The sequence below is a fragment of the Oncorhynchus tshawytscha genome, linkage group LG10, assembly GCF_018296145.1.
Source record: "Oncorhynchus tshawytscha isolate Ot180627B linkage group LG10, Otsh_v2.0, whole genome shotgun sequence".
Taxonomy (NCBI): Eukaryota; Metazoa; Chordata; class Actinopteri; order Salmoniformes; family Salmonidae; genus Oncorhynchus; species Oncorhynchus tshawytscha.
The window spans coordinates 25807621-25828223 of record NC_056438.1 but is presented as its reverse complement, the minus strand read 5'-3'; the positions used below and the strand labels follow the sequence as shown (position 1 = coordinate 25828223).

Genomic DNA, 20603 nt, shown 5'->3' with positions numbered 1-20603 from the left:
ATCACTCCTAACCGAATATGGTTCAAATAGACTAATGTTTCATGCTCTGAGATTAAGTTCTATGATGGGAAAGCAACAAAGTTAAAACTAGACCGTCAGAAATCTACTTAAGGGGGCTTCTGATGTCTCCCCACAGGCCTAGGCCTCAGTCCATCTCATACCGTCCCATAGTGCTTTGCACGAAGTCTTAAAGGCCCCTCATCAGATCAGCCATTTGTATTTGGCAGTGTGTTGTGAGTGTGTATGTGTGGTTTAGGTCAGTGAGATAGTGGTTAGAGTGTTCGAGAATCTCAGGTCAGTCATCATCAACATGCCCTGGAGAGACCAAGTCAGTCATGTGCCAGTTGCATGGGTGGCAAAAGGGCTTCTTCCACACGGCTCCTGATAGTCACACTAAACTGTCTGTTGAAAAACCATATGCATAATGTTGGTTGTCAAATTTTTCTGCTATCACCTGTCTTTCAGGGTCACGTTCTACTTTGAGCCATAGACCGATAAGTCATCTGGTCTTAGAAAGTGTGTTTATGGCTGCAGAGGATAGACCTCATTTGAAAGCAGAACTTTTGGAGGTGCATGGTGCTGGATTGCATATACAGTGCATTCGGGAAGTATTCAGACCCCTTGACATTTTCCACATTTTGTTACGTCACAGCCTTATTCTAAAATGTACGACATATTTTTTTCCCTAAGCAAGAACAGGTTTCTGAAATATCATATTTGCATACACCACCGTTCAAAAGTTTGGGGTCACTTAGAAATGTCCTTGTTTTTGAAAGAAAAGCACATTTGTTGTCCATTAAAATAACATAAAATTGATCAGAAATACAGTGTAGACATTGTTAATGTTATAAATGACTATTGTAGCTGGAAATGGCAGATTTTTTTATGGAATATCTAGATAGGCGCACAGAGGCCCATTATCAGCAACCATCACTCCTGTGTTCCAATTGCACGTTGCGTTAGCTAATCCAAGTTTATCATTTTATAAGGCTAATTGATCATTAGAAAACCCTTTTGCAATTATATTAGCACAGTTGAAAACTGTTGTCTGATTAAAGAAGCAATACAACTGGTATTCTTTAGACTAGTTGAGTATCTGGAGTTTCAGCATTTGTGGGTTCAATTACAGGCTCAAAATGACTAGAAACAAGGCACTTTCTTCTGAAACTCGTCAGTCTGTTCTTGTTCTGAGAAATGAAGGCATTTCCATGCGAGAAATTGCCAAGAAACTGAAGATCTCGTAGAACGCTGTGTACTATTCCCTTCACAGTACAGCGCAAACTGGCCCTAACCAGAATAGAAAGAGGAGTGGGAGGCCCCAGTGCACAACTGAGCAAGAGGAAAAATATATTAGAGTTTCTAGTTTGAGAAACAGACGCCTCACAAGTTCTCAACTGGCAGCTTTATTAAATAGTACCCGCAAAACACCAGTCTCATCGTCAACAGTGAAGAGGCGACTCCAGGATGCTGGCCTTCTAGGCAGAGTTCCTCTAGTGTAGTCTGTGTTCTTTTGCCCATCTTAATATTTTATTTTTATTGGCCAGTCTGAGATATGGTTTTTTCTTTGCAACTCTGCCTAGAAGGCCAGCATCCCGGAGTTGCCTCTTCACTGTTGAATATTTTTGCGATTTTTCAAACTTTTTCTGTTTTTTATTTTTAATAAATGTGAGAAAAAAAATGTGTTTTCGCTTTGTAATTATGGGGTATTGTGTGTAGATTGATGAGGGGAATACAATTATTATTATTTCTAAATAATGCTTAAAGTAACAAAATGTGGAAAAGGGGAAGGGGTCTGAATACTTTTCGAATGCACTGTATGAAGGGAGGGAAGGAGAGAAGGGGGAGGGAGGGAGGGAAGGAGTCATCCTACATGAGGAGGGAGTAAAAATGACTGAAAAGGAATGAGCAAACAAAGGCATGTCTGTGACTGCAGGACCGCTTCCAAACTCAGGAAGAGAGACAGGAGAAATCCGACTCCTGGCTCATTATGATGATTGGATTTACTGTTCACTACCCCAGGGCTTTTTACTACTTCCTCTTTGTTTTCTTAATAAAAATGATTTACTAAGGGGAAATCCGGTTTGCTTTGATATTGAGTTTGATAAGTCATTATTTATAAATTTAGACTTTCAACTGTACGCCAGTTGTAGCTTAGCTTAATCTCTAGACCCAGAGCTAAGCTCTTCTTAAAGCCACCTTCGTCAGAGCAGACAATGAGAGGCCGCATAAGAGGTCAAAGTGAGTCAGCGCAATCAGTGCAATATGACACCTGTGTTAAATCAACATCACTCGCAAGAATGACTCTTGAATTGCAGCACACTGGTATTCAAATGAATCATTTGTGGCTTTGCTCATTTGCGGTTTTTGGTTTTTAGTAAATTCCACGTGCGCAAACTTAAGTCCTAAAGACAATGAGCAACTTTTACCCGGATATGTGTGTGCACTTGTGTGTGAGAGAGAGAGCGAGAATGTGACAGCAACTTTCTATCACAGCACTAGCAGTTCATTATACTGCTAGTCAGGGAAATTAACCTTGTTTAGCCATGTGTTCAATGATGACAGATGAGACAGGTCTCTCTACGCCAGACCCTAGTTCAAAGCTTGTGAAGTTCCTAGGCTCAGAGAGGGTATATTTCAAGTTATCATCTCATCTTCAGATGGACGTGCTGAGACACTAGCCTGGTTAAACCAGACTGAACACTCACCCTTCTGACGGTACCAGGCTACAAGAGCCACCCTGGCAGGGATTCCTGTGGTCAGCTAAAGTGCCAGTCCACAACAATTGGTTATCCGAAGGGAAGATGGGAAAATATGTCTCTCAATCATAGATGCATTATTAGCACCATTATAATTTACTCCATGCAGGGCTGTTAGTCCATGTCAATAAGGAGAAATAAAGCAGTTCTGAAAGTATCCAGCCCCTCATCCCATGAACCAAAGAAATGCAGTCAGTTTGTGGCCTAAAGTTCTCAATGCCAGAGCATGTTGGGTAATTGTGTTGGAGACACTATCCAGATGTTTTGAGGTCAGGGAGAGGTCAAGGCTTATCCAGATCATTCTTTTAATTCCTCTAATCCATGAGTGTATTACAGGGACAATATCAGCTTATATGATCTTACCAACATGGCGCTTGTTGCCAAGTTGATTCCACAAAGTGGTACTACTTGTAAGAGGACCTTATCCTTACATTTCATTGTCATTATTTGGCTCTGTTCAAACTCTAAACAGAGAAGAAACGGTAGACGTTATCCTGAGTACCACAGGTACAGAAAGCGCTTTCTCAGGAAGTGTGTTGGCTTTCTTGGAGGATTCGCTGACAATATTCCAGCTGGAGAATCTCTGACAATATTCCAGCTGGAGAATCTCTGACAATATTCCAGCTGGAGAATCTCTGACAATATTCCAGCCGGAGAATCTCTGACAATATTCCAGCTGGAGAATCTCTGACAATATTCCAGCTGGAGAATCTCTGACAATATTCCAGCTGGAGAATCTCTGACAATATTCCAGCCGTAGAATCTCTGACAATATTCCAGCTGGAGAATCTCTGACAATATTCCAGCCGTAGAATCTCTGACAATATTCCAGCTGGAGAATCGCTGACAATAGTCCAGCTGGAGAATCTCTGCTCGTTGCTAAGCAGAAGGAGAAGGAGGCAAGATGCCAAATACAAGCTTTTGTCAAAGAACTGTGACCCATTAGACATTGTGAGCAGCGGTCTCAAATGAAGGACACCATTGTTCCTCACATGAGAAAACAGCTAAGGTATACTGCTGATTAACTCAGAAACAGCAAACTATCCCTTCCTGGAACGAAATGGATGACATCATTTTGAACTGATGATGGACACGGTGGACACTGGACAACTGTGTAATTTGTCTTACAAAACGGCCTCACAAATAGCATTATGTAATGTGTTATATGTAAACATCTTTATACACTATTTGCAATAGTGATCTCCTTGACAAATTGTCTAGTAATCTGATACACTGTGTTTTTAGATGTTCTGAAAGCTTATTTTCCATTACCATTGCACATTAGTTCAGGAGTTACTGACTAACAAAACATGTGTATTTTTCAGCTTGTCCACTACAAGGGAAGCAGTCACTACCATAGAGGAGGATAACCACAAACTCCTCCGAAAATCTGTCACATCCACATCTGCACAGCGGTCAACAGAACAACCTTCTCACAATTTATAACTCAAACTGTCTCCACTTTGCTTTGGTACCCATTCCATGAAGAAGCAGGAGACAGGCTTCCATTGAGTCAGGGACAGTGATGGGTTTACAGAGAGGGGCACTGCGATGGGCACTTCCCTGGCTGCTGTTGGTCATGGCTGGAGGGTCACACGGCTCCCTGGTGAAGACTAACCTAGGGTTGAGGGTGAAGAGGGGCCAGCCGGCCTACCTGCAGGAGGGGGACCTGCAGTTCCACATCCCCCCGGTGAAGGACGCCTGCAAGGTGGAGGTGGTGCTCAACGAGCCAATTACGCAGAGGGTGGGAACGCTGACACCCCAGGTAATGTAACTGGCTTCTTTGTGGCAGGTCAACAGGTGGTAACCATTGCTTTTCCAGTTGTAAGTTGAATAGTCATCTAAGAGGGGATGATAGGAGACAAGCACACATTGAAAACCCTGCCCATGGCAGAAACACACGGCACATCGGACACAGGACCCCAAGTAAGGTGTCTTTTTACCTGCCTGTTTGCCACTTAGTGGTGGTGGACCTCTGAAAATGTCCTACCTGTTACAACTGGAACAGAAGTCTGAACAACCTTTTACTATCCAGGAAAAGGGTTCGTGACAGTCAACTGCCCTGGGGTAAACCTGGCAGTAAAAACACTAATAACAGTATGTCACTGGCATGTTTCTCCCCCATAATGAGAATCCCTGACAACGCTTAACACATTGTCCTAATTGCTGATCATAAAAACAGACCATAAAGCTGTTATATTAGGAGGTTTAGGTACAAGGGGGATTGTGATACAGTATGTACCATGGTATGTTCCTTAAGCAGTTCTTCAATAGGCTCTAGGCCAGGGCCGGCTCTAGCCTGTTGGAGGCCCTAAGCAATATTTGGTTGGGGAGCCCCCCTTACAAGTGGGCAAAATGTTTTAGTGCCCCCCCCCCTTCATGACAGAGAGATACATTTACTTTTTAAAGTCAATTTCCTGTAATTCTACAAATTTTGCCATCGGTCATAGAGAACATGTACCAATTTTAAAGCAATTTTTCTGCAGTTCTACACATTTTACCATGGGGAAGAAAGAAAATAATGACATTTTATAATGCATTTCATGCAATTCTACTCATTCGGCCATGGGGCAGAAATATATTTTGCAGTTTTAAAGCAAGTTGTCTGCAGTTCTACACATTTTGCCATGGGACAGAGAGAAGTCATGTAATTCTACTAATTTTGCCATTGAGCAGGGAGAAAATGTAGATTTTTTAAAATACATTTCATGCAGTTCTACTCCTTTTGCCATTGGGCAGAGATACTGTTTTTCGTTTTAAAGCTACTTTCCTGCAATTCTACACATTTTGCCATGACTTATGCTATGTTAATGATATCTGAGTGAGAGTAACTAAATAAATGGGATCTCCCTGGAAGTCAGGGCACCTGGGCACCTGCCCCGGTCGGTATTTGGCCATGATTACTTAAAGTTTAGATAACTGGCTAGACTGACTATCCAATCTAAAAATTGTTAGATGACATGGCTAACTGAGTGATTGTCAGTGCTGCTGCATTTTTGACTTGCACCTTGTGTATTTTACTATTCCAACACTCCAGGGGCCCTAAGCGACCACTTATGTCCTGCTCTAGACCCGAGGGGCTCATTTCCTGGACAAAACAATCCTGGACTAAAAAGCACTTTCAATGGAGATTCTCTATAGAGGATGCTTTTTAGACCTAGGCATAATATGTGTATTGGAAACCGGCCCTTAATGATTTGGGCTTGAAAGTTGTTGTTTTTGGTTTGGAAGAAAATGCTAATATTAGCAATTGGTGGCAGTCGCTACAAACTCAACCAACGTGAGTATTGCAGTGGATGTCATTAGTCATTGGAACCCCTTGAAACTGATATGTCTGATCCTCAGAAGAGGAAAAGGAAGGTAGATCTGAGCATTTTATGTCTGACTCTGGACACTAATTGAGCTGTTGTCTGCAGGGAGAGACAGGCAGCCTCCAGGCCTAATGAAGGTCTGTTGACAGACTCCGGGCTTTTCCCTGTGCCCTCCCTAGTAGCCTACATGTCTGAGATGACTTGAGAGACCCCTACGCAGCCGGAAATGTTGCCACCCACTCTCGTGTGTTGTTTGGTTACTGTGTAGCACTTTTTAAGGCCGCTATTACTTGTTGTTCACGATGAACAACATCAAGTAGTTGCTTTAAATGGTGCTAGTTATGTGGTGGTGACTGTAGAGAGTATTTATCCTAAATAAGCAACAATGGTAACGTTATATTACTACCAGATGACTGGACGAAACCTCTGGTTTAGGTGCAGCTTGGGTTGCTCTGTTTTGTTTTTCTTCTGAATGTTACTTGAATAATGGGTAAACAAGACAGTGTTTTCTGTTCGCTGTTTGAGAGGAAAAACAACTTTTGGTTTTATTAGCATTTTTGCTCTCTCTCCTATTTAGCTGGTGTTTTTTGAGGACACTTTTTATACCCCTTGTAAGATTTACTGCCATAAACTAAGCCTCAAGCTACATACATGGGAACCTTATTTGACCAGTTTTGTCGCAGGAGTATAATAATCCTGCTGCAGGAAGATTGTTAATTTATTAAGTGGTCATTTGGGAAAAAACATTTTTTTAAAGGCTACAGTAGCCCACGGCTGCATTTCGGATACATTTGATTTTATTTTCACATCATAATTGTAGGTGTTTGACTGCCACTACCTGGCTGATGACGTAAAGTATGTCCACAATGGCTGCCCGATACTAAAAGAAGATACTGTCAAGCTTCGACTCTACAGGTACCTGCATCTTTCCAAATTCTATTCAGAGGTTCTATGATTACATGTATTGTATTTACAATTGTAAAAAAATTCTACCCATTTTGAATGAACTAAAAAAATGGTACTGAAGGAGACTGAAGACATCACTTCCTGCAAAACAGAGTAGATAGCAACAGGAATTCTTTATTGTACTAAGTATTGTACTCACTTATCTCCTCCCTGTAAAGTTGGCCCCACTTGTAAAAGGAAGTTCTGACCACTGGTACTGTTTTCAGTGTGACTAGATGGTCTTCTCCCCAGGTTCACAGAGACAGAGACCTTTACAGAGGTCTTCTTCCTGCGTGTGGAGATCATGGAACCTGACTGCAACATCATCAAACTAGGGCCCAAGTCCCTGGTGGTGCCAGAGTTCTACGGCCTGTCCGACACGCTGGATGGCAACGTGGTGTCCTTCCACTATGAGAGGATGACTAGTCTTGAGTGTAGCATCCGTGTGAACACACACGAGACACACCTCCCGGGTCATGGTCAGTTGGTCATTGGGGAGCCAGACCAGCTGGAGGCCAGAGGGGACGAGCCGGAGAGCTTCATTCCTCTCCGGCAGCAGCTAGGTATGGATGTATAATAGTATTACTGTTATAAAATATTAGTAGTAATGGTAACAAGAGTAGTGATACAGTCAATTGGTAGATAATTGGCAAACTCAGAATGTTGGATGTATTAAAAGTAGTGTTCAACATGAACTGAATTCATTTGAATGCATGAGAAATCAGTGTAATGCATGAATTCCAACCAAAATCATTTACTTGTCCTTTGAACACATCCCCCTAACCTCACTTCCTCTTCTAATCATACAGATAACAAGGCCAGGGCCATGTGTAAGACTGAGGACTGCCTGAACGGCCTGAAGCTGGCAAAGGTTATCAAAGTGCCCTGTGATGAGTTCCTGGTGATGGGCCTTAGGTACCAGCACATAGACCCACCGTCTCCAGACGTAGACTACATCGCCCTCCGACTGGACCTCACCGACACCAGGAGCGGGAGCATATATCAGGTACTTTACGCTATTTCTCATCAGAAACATTTTCTAGAAGTTACCAAAATGTTGAAGGATTGAAATGTTGAGGTCAGTGAAAGTACTTTATCTTTGTATGCTGCGAAAGTTCTGGACAATTTAATTTCAACTAAGAAATTCAGCCTCTTAGTTAGCACAACCTCATGGTAGGAATGCCTTGTTTGTCTGTATGTGTGTGTAATTTTTTATTTATTTAAGTAGGCAAGTCAGTTAAGAACAAATTCTTATTTTCAATGTCAGTGGCTTAACTACCTTGTTCAGGGACAACATGACAGATTTTTAACTTGTCAGCTCGGGGATTTGATCTTGCAACCTTTCGGTTACTGGTCCAATGCGCTAACCACTAGGCTACCCTGCCGCCCATGTGTCTATGTGCTTGTGCTTGCGTTTGTATGTGCAGTCGGAGCGGGCCTGGATACCTGTCCACATCCCTGGCGCTGTTCCCAACCAGCCGCCCAAGCCAGCCTTCATGTCCATGTTTATCCTGGAAGTGGACCAATTCATCCTCACGCCCCTCTCCACTGCCACCCTGGACGCAGAGGACGGAGAGACCCCCAAACAGCTGCTGGTGTTCAACATCACCAAGCCCCCCCTAGAGGGCTTCATCACCCACCTGTCAGACCACACGCGACCCATCTTCTCCTTCACCTGGGTGGACCTCAACGACATGCTTATCGGTTACCAGCCACCCAACTCATCCCACACCCAGCGTAGGAACTATGAGGTGCCCAGTACTGTTTCCTTTGTTTGGCCCATCACATTCACAGTGTTTAAATTCAATTTCCATTGCATTTAAGGAGGTGGTGGAACAGGTCCAAAAGTGTGGCAACATTTTGTTTGGGATAACAACAGAGTTGGCTATACATTCCAAACAGATCTGAGACCAGGCTAGAATGTCATCTTTCTCAGACCATCAGATGTAGTTTCTCTTCAACAGGTGGAGTTTGAGGTACATGACTTCTTCTTTGAGAAGAGCGCCCCGATCATGGTCCACATGTCAGTTAGAACAGCAGACACCAATGCACCCAGGGTGTCATGGAACATGGGTAGGTGTCAATGGCAGTAGAGGCCGGTGGGAGGAGCCATAGGAGGACGGGCTCATTGTAATGGCTGGAATGGACTCGTGGAACGGAGTTAAACATGGTTTCCATATGTTTGATACGCTCTATGTATTCCATTCCAGTCATTACAATGAGCCCGTCCTCCTGTAGCTCCCCAAACCGGTCAATGGGTGTATTCCAGATACACAACTCCTGCACAGATCTTGTACAGATTATAAAATGGTTATGTCACAATGTGATCTTTCTAGGTCTTAGTCTTCTTGAAGGTCAGTCTCGTCCAATCACTTGGGATCAGCTCCAGATTGTGGACAACGACAACTTCAAGGCTGTACGCATCATCACTGTCGACGGCCTCCAGCATGGCAGACTAACACTGAGAGGTATCGAACTCCTTCAATAGCATCATTTGATTGTTATTCTATTTGAATTACTTCTAGGATGTCGGCGACAACCCCACTATGTGTCCATAATCTGCAGGTGGCAAGGGTTTCATGTTCACCATGGCCGACATACTCGCGGGCGCTGTGCGCTACCATCACGACGACAGCGACACCACCAAGGACTTCATCATCTTCCGCATCACCGATGGGCGCCACCAGACCCGGCACAAGTTCCCCATCAACATCCTGCCCAAGGATGACAGCCCACCATTCCTCATCACCAACACAGTGCTGGAGCTCTCTGAAGGCCACACGGCCCTGCTGAGAGGATCCATACTGCAGGCCTCAGACATGGACTCAAGCGACGACTACATCTTGTTTAACATCACCCGGCCACCGCAAGCTGGAGAGCTCATGAAGATCCCTGGTCCTGGACTCACTGGTGAGGAGAGGAGCACTCTGAATAGACCACATTGTTTTACAAGGCACAGCTATTGTGCACACTTTGGTTCCCAGCTGAATGCAATTGCAAGGCATAGCAATGGGGAACTTTTGCAGAGCTTTATTATGCAATGACCCACTTGTTGTTTAGTTTGATAATCACATGCCAGTTTTAGAATGCTATTCTTCAATATACAAGTAACTGCCAAAATAATGGAAACACTTGAGTAAATAAGGGATGCAAAAGTATATTGAAAGCAGGTGCTTCCACACAGGTGTGGTTCTTGAGTCAATTAAGCAGTTAACATCCCATCATGCTTAGGGTCATATATAAAAATGCTGGGCAGGCCATTATTTTGGGGTCAGTGCTATCCTGGCTCCTTGGGACGTCCCTACGCTAACCCTTACCATAACCCTAACCACAACCTTTACCTAACCTTTACCTTTTAAAATGTAAATTTCAATGGGTTAGGGATGTCCCAAGGATGACAATGCCCCAATCCAAAGGGCACGAGTAGTCACTGGACGGTTTGATGACCATGAAACAATGTAAATCATACGCAATGGCCATCTCAGTCACCAGATCTCAACCCAATTAAAACACTTGTGGGAGAAAAGGAGCGGTTCCTGAGACAGCTTTTCCACCACCATCAACAAAACACCAAATAATGGAATGACTCGTGGAAGAATGGTGTCACATCACTCCAATAGAGTCCCAAACACTGGAGTTGTTCTGGCTGGTGGTGGCCCAATGCCCTTTTAAGACCCTGTACATTGATGTTTACTTTATTTTGGTGGTTACCTGTATGTTTCAGTTAAGTCACACAGCCTCATAAATTATCACTTAGTTTTATCTTAAATCATCTGTAAAAAAAATTACAATGGTGTTGTTTTCCTTGGTCCTCTCAGGTTATCCTGTCAGCCGTTTCCTGCAGAAGGACTTGTTCCACTCTGTGGTCTACTACCGCCATCTAGGGAATGAGGTGTTTGATGACTCCTTCGAAGTGGTGCTCTCGGACTTCCATGACCCACCCAACCTTTCAGAACCTCAGGTGAGTTGTACCATTACCAGATCGTGTACAATTGCAGATTCATAAAGTTGGATTGAATTGAATTCAAACTCCTCAAATGTCATTACAGGTCATAGTGGTGCACATCAACCCTGTGCCTGACCAGCCACCTAAAGAGGTCCCTGGGGTGACTCGCTGCCTGGTGGTCAAAGAGACAGAGGTGGTCCACCTGACCAAGAAGCAGCTTCACTTCATCGACCTGGAGTCCCCTGACAGCGAGCTCACATACACTGTTACCACTCCGCCCTTCTACAGCAGGTCTTATGGGTGAGCATCTCATGTCGAGTTAAGTTTGTTTTTGCCATTTGCAGGGATAGAATGCATAGTGTACACTTGGTACCATTGGGGAAGAATGATTACCAATGCTAATACGTTAAGGCATCCCCCTTCAAACTCGACTGTTACGTTCAATGTGCTATTTTCCTGTTGGCCAGGGGCCATGATGCAGGGAGGCTGTTCCTGGTTGACAGCATTGCCAAATTCACCAAGGATGCTGAAGCCCCAGTGTTAAGGTTATTCACACAGGTAAACTCAGATATGTTTACCCCCCAGTTATTTTGGCTGGATGGGAGGAAAATGTCAGACTAGGTTTACTAACACCTTTATTGTTCCAGCATGCAGTCAACTACATGAAAGTGGCCTACATGCCTCCCATCCTGGACATTGGGCCTTACCCGCAGCACATCCAGTTGGTGCTCTCCGTCACCAACCAGCAGGGAACCACAGTCGCTGGCATCTGCTTCAACATTACCGTGGTGCCAGTGGACAACCTGGCCCCAGAGGTATAAGGTTGTGTTCAAAGTTATCAAGCTAGATGACACTTCTGTGTACTGGTAGGCTAACCCCCAACCTGTCACAATCATGCTAGCACTGCTAACTCTACCACAAGCTGTCTAGGAGTAGCTGAAGCAGGTTGAAGACTCTACACCAAGGCGATTGAGGCCCTCGAAGGCCAAAGTACTGCTGGGCTTTATTTTCTACCTGGTAGTTCATTGGTCCATTTATATCATGAATTGAACAGACAATTTAGCCCTTAAATAAAATTAGCCCTTAAATAGAAGAAGGAGAGTCAGAATTGTTTCATCCCTTCAGGCCCTTCATTGGACAACCCTGCTGTATACTTTATGTTCCCTCCCCAGGTGCACATGAAACCTCTGACAGTGGACGAGGGTGGGGAGTGCTGGGTGGGTCCGGACCACCTGCTGCTGGAAGACCATGACTCTACAGAGGAGAGCCTGAGAGTGGAGCTGAAGAGAGAGCCTCAGCATGGAGCTGTTCAGCTGGATGGCTTCTCCATGAAACCGGGCCAGAACTTCACTGTTCGCGACCTGAAAAGCCTAAAAGTTAGGTCAGATATGATTGATGACACTTCATTACTGCACCCTAACACACTGCGATGCTCATGTGAAATTTGTACATGTTGGCTGCTTTCCAATGGCCACACTATATACCGTTTAGAACGTATACCCAATAGAAGGCTTGATTCTAAGCATAATGCTAGTATGAATTTTGGAACAGAGCAGTCATTGGCTATCTATATACAGCATGGACACAAACTGATTCGATAACAAGGAGAGTCAAATTGTGTCAACAATCCTATTGTATCGTCGAACTACAATTGTGTTGGTTTGTCCGTGCAGATATCATCACGACAGCTCGGAAACAGTGGGCGATGCCATTGAATTAATCGCTACCGATGGGATTAACGCAATCAACTTTGTTCTGGAAGTTAAGGTACTGTAAACTTAATGTACATGACCATTTCGATGCTAACAGAGCCAAAAAGATGTTACTGTGAATGTTTGCTGTATGAGAGTCAAAGACCATATCTTTGTCAACAGGTGACACTGATCAACGATGAGGTTCCAGTTCTCATGCCAGGTCTGAAACCTGTTCTGGACTGTGCAGAGGGACAGGAAGTCATCATCACCGCTGAGTACATTTATGCCACAGACGCAGACAGTGATGATAACAGTCTGACCTACATGATTGCCCGTCAGCCATACCATGGCGTGGTGCGCAAAAACGCCATTGTGGTCGATCGCTTCATTCAGGCAGACATTGTCGCAGGGAGTATCACCTACGAACACACAGGTATTATTGTTAAATCTACCTCATCCATGCACCACCATAAGTGTATTGCTGGTTTATGACCATTCCATTTAACCCTAACATCTTACAACTTTTCTGTTGGCCATCATGTGGTTTTCTGTTTTCTGAGTCAAAAAAACATGATTATAGACATACTTCTTTGAAGCCAAAAACTTGCAATCGTGTTTCTTATGTCTCTCAGGAGCGGAGATTGGACTAGCCCCTCGACACGACACAATCACGTTTGTGATATCCGACGGCCAGGCGGAGAACACTCCGTCATGCTGTAATGACCGAGGGGACACATTGAAAAGAGGCAGGACACAAGTCCAGGAGAGCCTGCCTCTGTATGACCTGAAGGTCACCGTGTTCCCTGTGGACAGTCAGATGCCTTCTATTGCAACAGGTAATGAATGCAGTGATGCTGCAGCAATGCCTATGATACTTTTTATTCAGGTTCAGACATTATTAGTATCCTTGAGATTTGTGAAACGGTTCAAGAGCAAACGTACACCTATATTAGCAAGTGTAGGCTAGTGGAAGAAAAATACTGAAAGCAACACTCTGGGCATACCAACAGAAAAGTAAAATATTGAGCAATACTGTATAGTGCATTCCATGACTATTTTCTCTCACAATTATACCTAAATGGTCAATCAATATGGATGTTCTTCTCCTCCTTTGTAGGAGATGTGTTTGTGGTGGATGAGGGGGGTGTGGCCCCTATAACTGTAGCCCACCTCAGTGCCTCGGATGTGGACACTCCCCTGGAGGAGCTGGTGATCAGCCTGGTCTCTCCTCCCCAGTATGGCTACATTGAGAATATCCTGCCCAGTCCTGGATTTGAGAAAAGCAACACAGGCATCAGCATCGGTGAGTAGCTTTAACCCGTCATATTTGTCTTCATTTAACCCCATTCACATCACAGGCGTTGCACTTTTTCTTAGACTGTAGTGCTGTAACCTCAAGCCATATGGAATCCCTCATAAGCAGTGAACAATCCACCGATTTCTTTTTCTAAATAAATCACTTGTTACATGAACCTTTTGTATAAACTCAAACTTTGTCCCCTTTTCGTAGTATGTATAACCAGTATGTACATTATTAACTGTAAAGGTTCCCGGACTGTTCCCCCTCAGCAACTCTCCTCCGGTCTCTCCTCAGCCTCCTTCTCTTACAGTGACATCATGAACGAACATGTGAACTATGTCCAGTCCAGACACCAGAGGATTGAGCCAACCGCTGACCAGTTCATGCTCTGCGTCTCTGACGGGAAACACACCTCTGCGCACGTCCACTTCTACATCATCATCAACCCCATCAATGACGAGGTCCCGGAGTTTCTCGCCAGAAATATCACGGTGAGTCACCCGTCTTCAAGCTGTCAATTATCCACAGCCGAGGTCACCACCAACTCCGGTCCTGGAGAGTTACTGGATGTGGAGGGTTTTATTCAAAGCCCATCACTAACACACCTGGTCCAGGCTGAAGACCATGATTAGTGGAATTAGGTGTGCTAGTGCTGGTCTGAAACAAAACCCTGCACATCTTGTAGATTTCCTGGGCCGAATTTGGAGGCTTCTTCTACACTATGTAAAGCTATTATATAGTTCAAATCAAAGACCGTTTTATTGGTCACATACACATGTTTAGCAGATGTTATTGCGGGTGTAGCAAAATGCTTGTGTTTCAGGCTCCAACAGTGCAGTAATATCTAACAATTTCACAACAATACACACAAATCTAAAAGAATGGAATTAAGAATATATCAATATTTGGACGAGCAATGTCAGAGCGGCATAGACTAAGATACAGTAGAATAGAATACAGTATATACACATATGAGATGAGTAATGCAAAATATGTAAACATTATTAAATTGACTAGTGTTCCATTATTAAAGTGGCCAGTGATTTCAAGTCTATGTATATAAAGGCAGCAGCCTCTAAGGTGCGAGTGATGGCCTTTTTCATGCTCTTCACTCTCTGATTTCACAACTACAACAACTGAAACCCCCTAACCACCTATTCTATAGTGCAACATGCCTCAATGCACTCTAGGACCACATCCGGACCGATTTAACCGACATCCCCATTGATGTTCCCGTGTAAAAAGGTGCGAGAGGGCCATATGAAGGAGCTGGACCCTGCTGTTATAAACGCGGTGGATCTGGACATCCCTAAGAACAAACTGCTGTTCAGCGTGGTCCAGGCCCCCCAGCATGGCACCATCATGGGCCGAACGTATGGCAACGACGTGCCCGCCAATGGAAGACCCGTCAACAGGCACAGGGACGCAGAGGTGCTGGTCCAGGACTTCACCATGCAGGAGTTGAGGAATGGTACTGTACTGTGACCAACTCCTTGTGACTCAGAGGCTGTCCTCATATGGACACCGTAGTACTGTGCCATTATTGAGACTGGTGATCCTGAAGAGCATGAAAAAGCTGTTGAGATTCAAATAGAGCAATTTGGTGGGATTTGTGTACTAGTGATCATCAGTCGTGGGGTTATACATACAGGCACATTCAAATAATGAGTTCACCTCCACTGTTCAGGTATGTCTCTGATGTACATGCATGATGACTCTGAGAACATGGTGGACAGCTTCACCATCCAGCTGAACGATGGGAAACACCAGCTCCAGAGGCACGTGATGGTCAACGTACTCCCTGTCAATGACGAGGAGCCTCGAGTCATAAGGTAACAGATGGGACTTGTTACATTTACACACAGAGAAAACAATGAATTGATGTCCACACGTTCTGTAGAGTTTACTTCACCAATAATCCATACATGGAACATACTGCAACCAGTTTACAACAGGTCGTATAAACGTCCTCCCGTCTAATCTAGACTTCCCTTATATCTGTGCTCCCCCTTCTGGCTTTCCTGAGTACAACACCACAATTTCTCCTTCCTGTGTACATTCGGTACACATTTCACACAAATTAATAAACAAACCGTTTGGGTGAAGCTTCCCCTAGGTACCGATCTAGGATTTGTTTCCACTCCCCCAGTCCTAACCTTAATCACTAGTGGGGGAAATGCAAAACTGACCCAAGCAACTTCACCCTACATGGTTGTCTGCCTTATAGGAACAATGGACTGGAGGTGGAGGCAGGCGAGGCTAGGCTGATCTCCAGTGCTATTCTCTTTGCTCAGGACAGCGACACTACCTCTCAGGAGATAGTCTACATGTTGGAGAGCGTTCCCACTCAGGGACTGCTACAGGTTAAGGTCAGTACACTCCTGTATCATCTGATATGGACTGGTACATAGAAAAAGCCAGCATAGAAAGAATTGTTCAATGCTAGATTAAAGGGGCATTTCACTTTTAAAAAACCCATGTATATTCATAGTTGAAGTTGGACATTTACATACACTTCTACTTTGTGCATGACACAAGTAATTTTTCCAACAATTGTTTACAGACAGATTATTTCACTTACAATTCACTGTATCATAATTCCAGTGGGTCAGAAGTTTACATACACTAAATTGACTGTGCCTTTAAACAGCTTGGAAAATTCCAGAAAATGATGTCATGGCTTTAGAAGCTTCTGATTTGAGTCAATTGGAGGTGTACCTGTGGATGTATTTCAAGGTCTACCTTCAAACTCATGGGAAAATCAAAATATGTCAGCCAAGACCTAATAATTGTAGACCTCCACAACTCTGGTTCATCCTTGGGAATAATTTCCAAACGCCTGAAGGTACCACGTTCATCTGTACAAACAATAGTATGCAGGTATAAACACCATGGGACCATGCAGCCGTCATACCGCTCAGGAAGGAGACGCGTTCTGTCTCCTAGAGATGAACGTACTTTGGTGAGAAAAGTGCAACTCAATCCCAGAACAACAGCAAAGGACCTTGTGAAGATGCTGGAGGAAACAGGTACAAAAGTATCTATATCCACAGTAAAACAAGTCCTATATCGACATAACCTGAAAGGCCGCTCAGCAAGGAAGAAGCCACTGCTCCAAAACCGCCATAAAAAAGCCAGACTATGGTTTGCAACTGCACATGGGGACAAAGATTAGAATTTTTGGAGAAATGTCCTCTGGTCTGATGAAACAAAAATGGAACTGTTTGGCCATAAAACCATCGATATGTTTGGAGGAAAAAGGGGGAGGCTTGCAAGCCCAAGAACATCATCCCAACCGTGAATCACGGGGGTGGCATCATCATGTTGTGGGGGTGCTTTGCTGTAGGAGGGACTGGTGCACTTCACAAAATAGATGGCAAGGACAATTATGTGGATATATTGAAGCAATGTCTCAAGACATCAGTCTGGAAGTTAAGGCTTGGAGGGCTTCCAAATGGGTCTTCCAAATGGACAATGACCCCAAGCATACTTCCAAAGTTGTGGCAAAATGGCTTAAGGACAACAAAGTCAAGGTATTGGAGTGGCCATCACAAAGCCCTGACCTCAATCCTATAGAAAATTTGTGGGCAGAACTAAAAAAGCATGTGCGAGCATGGAGGCCTACAAACCTAACTCAGTTACACCAGCTCTGTCAGGAGGAATGGGCCAAAATTCACCCAAGTTATTGTGGGAAGCTTGTGGAAGGCTACCTGAAACCCAAAAGTTAAAACTGTTAAAGGCAATGCTACCAAAATACTAATTGAGTGTATGTAAACTTCTGACCCACTGGGAATGTGATGAAAGAAATAAAAGCTGAAATAAATCACACTCTATACTATTATTCTGACATTTCACATTCTTAAAATAAAGTGGTGATCCTAACTGACCTAAGACAGGGAATTTTTACTAGGATTAAATGTCAGGAATTGTGAAAAACTGAGTTTAAATGTATTTGGCTAAGGTGTAAACGTCCAACTTCAACTGTGTGTGTGTGTGTGTGTGTGTGTGTGTGTGTGTGTGTGTGTGTGTGTGTGTGTGTGTGTGTGTGTGTGTGTGTGTGTGTGTGTATGTATATATATATATATTCTTCATTATTCAACTTTTGAAACATGCTAAATCATGCATGTCAACCTAACATTTTTCAAAATATATTACTTTCAGTCCACTAATGATTTCACTGTAAGTAAATCATCAACATTCAGTCATTATGTGCCTTCCATTATGTGTTCTCTCCCTAACTGTCCATGGTCCCTTCTCAGGTAGGCTCTGACTGGGTGACCCAGTCTGCGGGGATGAACTGCACCCAGGAGACAGTGGACATGAACCTGCTGCGCTACCTCCATACCGGGCCACTGGGACACACACAGGATTTCTTTGTGTTCCACCTGCTGGACGGGAAGAACCGTTCCCCCGCGCAGCACTTCCACATCTCCCTCAAGGACATGGAGAAAGGTTTGTGAACAGATGGACAGACCACCAACCTGGGAAGTGCACTATTATGCAGTTTGCTATAACCTACATGTTCATGGTCTGTGTAAAAAAAAAAATGATAGTAGAGAAGTCTCATCATATCAGCTGGTAGCTACTACTACTGTTGTCTTATGTTATTAGAATAATGTTAAACTCAGCTAAAATAAGGAATAAAATAAGCTGGTTTATAAGTTTATGTTGTGTAAAAAAATTTGTGCAAACTTTCATTTTAAGACTTCACTTTCTCGATCAATTCCCAGGAGACATTGCCATTTTTGTGAAGCCGGTGAAGACCAGCCGCGGTGAGCGCGTGGTTCTGACCACAGACGTCCTGCTGGCGACGGACGGTACAGACAAACCGGAGGAGCTGTTCTACATCGTTACAGTCCCCCCCGGCAACGGACACATGGAGTACATCAAACACCCTGGGGTGGCCATCAGCACCTTCAGCCAGATGGACATCGCTGCCAACCTGGTGGGCTACGTCCACGACAACAGAGCCACCGCGTCGTTGGAGACACTACAGTAATGGCAACCCTTCTAAATGTATAAAATGACGCGGCTGATAATCTTAACATTATTCCACATAATAGTGGTTGGAACATGCTGCAAACAATGCTGGTTTGTAGAAAAAAAAATTACATCTCCAAGACTGTAGCTATCATAACAGATAGCAGATGGCCCCAATCTGACCCACATCTATAAGTTTGATACATTGTCTGAGATGAAGTACCTTCCCCTAAGAACCTGCCATGCTCCTGTATGTCTTTGTTAGGTTCGTCGTCAGCAATGGCAAGGCCACCCGTAACGGCACCCTGGAGATTTACGTTGAGACCACCGACCGCGTGCTGCCATCACTGACCTGTAACAGCGGCTTGAGAGTCCCTCAGGACTCCTCCGTGGCGGTGACCCCTGACGCCCTCGCCTTGTCAGACCCCGACACCCCACCCAGTGACCTGCTCTTCTTCCTGGCCCAGCCTCCGCAGTACGGCACACTGCTTCGTGGCGGTGTCCCGCTCGCTGCCGGGGGTAACTTCACCCAGTGGGACCTGCAGGAGCTGGAGGTGACTTACAGGCACGGGGGCGGCCCGTCGCAGATCGACCGCTTTGCCTTCACGGCCTCAGACACTACCAACAGGAGTTTCCTGCTGGAGGGGAGGGTGCAGACGGAACCTGTTATCTTTACCATTCAGGTAGGACACACTTATCTGCATACACACCTATGGCCAGATATGTCGATTGAGGGGCCGTTTCAGGTATACAGTAGATCAGCACAGCAACTTATTCAATAGTAGTGGAATCAAAATAATTAGTTGTGCAATGTTTTGGGAATGTTTTGATGGACACCTTTGATGGTGCCTAATGAACAAGACCCTGTATTCCAGATTGAGCCTTTGGACAGCTCGGCTCCTGAGGTTGTGCAGCTGCAGTCTCTGTGGAAGGCTGAAGTCCTGTCTGACGGTCGCTATGGGATCTACCTCTCGTACCGGGAGCTGAGAGCGCAGGACGGCAACACCAAGGATGAAGACCTCACCTTCCACATCCACAGGCCACCATACTTTGGCTACCTGGAGAATACGATTAAAGGTGAAGCCTTATATGCAGGGGCGTCAGGCCCCATTCCCTCAGTTTTATCCTTTTGTCCACTGAAAATACAGAAAATATTCTTTATTTTACGCATAATTAATCCAAATGCATTTAATTAGGCCATCAGTGCTCCTTCAAAAAAAGACCATTACGATAGCCCATAGACCCCAGGTTAATTGTGTTTGCTCTTCAGTAAACAGTCCATCTTACACTGTGCTCTTGCAGGCAGCTTTATCCAGCAGCGTTTCACTCAGAGGGACCTGAGCAAAAGGACTATCGTGTATATCATAGACCCAGCGACAGAAGCCCTGTCGGACAGCCTGGAGTTCAGAGTGTCCGACCCGCTGGGGAACACTGGGCCCTCCCACACGTGAGCTGCTACTCCGCACAAGACACAAATAGTATTAGTATGCTCTACATACAATGGTTACATACATACTACTGTACACGACGAGGCCAATTTATATGACAGCTTATGAAGATTTGATAAACGGTCTCCAATGACCGTATTGGTCTCTGTATGTAACATATGTACTGTGTCCTCATAATGAAAGAAGGTACCATCACCCTCAATCAACTTGGAAAGGCAACGCA

The 20603-nt window shown here is 44.4% G+C and overlaps 1 protein-coding gene across 5 annotated transcripts in view; it reads left to right on the top strand.

Annotated features, from left to right (window-relative positions):
- frem1a (Fras1 related extracellular matrix 1a) overlaps positions 1 to 20603 on the top strand; it is a 30884-nt gene that overhangs the window by 5892 nt on the left and 4389 nt on the right. For 4 of the 5 annotated variants that reach the window (XM_042328396.1, XM_042328399.1, XM_042328397.1 and 1 more), the window contains 26 exons: positions 4082 to 4521; positions 6888 to 6982; positions 7265 to 7575; positions 7822 to 8018; positions 8440 to 8763; positions 8977 to 9085; positions 9349 to 9480; positions 9578 to 9922; positions 10831 to 10973; positions 11062 to 11258; positions 11426 to 11516; positions 11606 to 11773; positions 12131 to 12339; positions 12632 to 12725; positions 12833 to 13085; positions 13285 to 13488; positions 13770 to 13955; positions 14247 to 14443; positions 15198 to 15423; positions 15640 to 15784; positions 16180 to 16321; positions 18212 to 18404; positions 18683 to 18947; positions 19198 to 19615; positions 19808 to 20009; positions 20235 to 20379. In XM_042328396.1, coding sequence (XP_042184330.1) covers positions 4282 to 4521; positions 6888 to 6982; positions 7265 to 7575; positions 7822 to 8018; positions 8440 to 8763; positions 8977 to 9085; positions 9349 to 9480; positions 9578 to 9922; positions 10831 to 10973; positions 11062 to 11258; positions 11426 to 11516; positions 11606 to 11773; positions 12131 to 12339; positions 12632 to 12725; positions 12833 to 13085; positions 13285 to 13488; positions 13770 to 13955; positions 14247 to 14443; positions 15198 to 15423; positions 15640 to 15784; positions 16180 to 16321; positions 18212 to 18404; positions 18683 to 18947; positions 19198 to 19615; positions 19808 to 20009; positions 20235 to 20379 — 5231 coding nt within the window. In that variant the 5' untranslated portion in view covers positions 4082 to 4281. Of the gene's footprint in view, positions 1 to 4081; positions 4522 to 6887; positions 6983 to 7264; positions 7576 to 7821; positions 8019 to 8439; positions 8764 to 8976; positions 9086 to 9348; positions 9481 to 9577; positions 9923 to 10830; positions 10974 to 11061; positions 11259 to 11425; positions 11517 to 11605; positions 11774 to 12130; positions 12340 to 12631; positions 12726 to 12832; positions 13086 to 13284; positions 13489 to 13769; positions 13956 to 14246; positions 14444 to 15197; positions 15424 to 15639; positions 15785 to 16179; positions 16322 to 18211; positions 18405 to 18682; positions 18948 to 19197; positions 19616 to 19807; positions 20010 to 20234; positions 20380 to 20603 lie in introns of those variants that run through there. The other variant, XR_006084285.1, reaches the window with a different exon arrangement.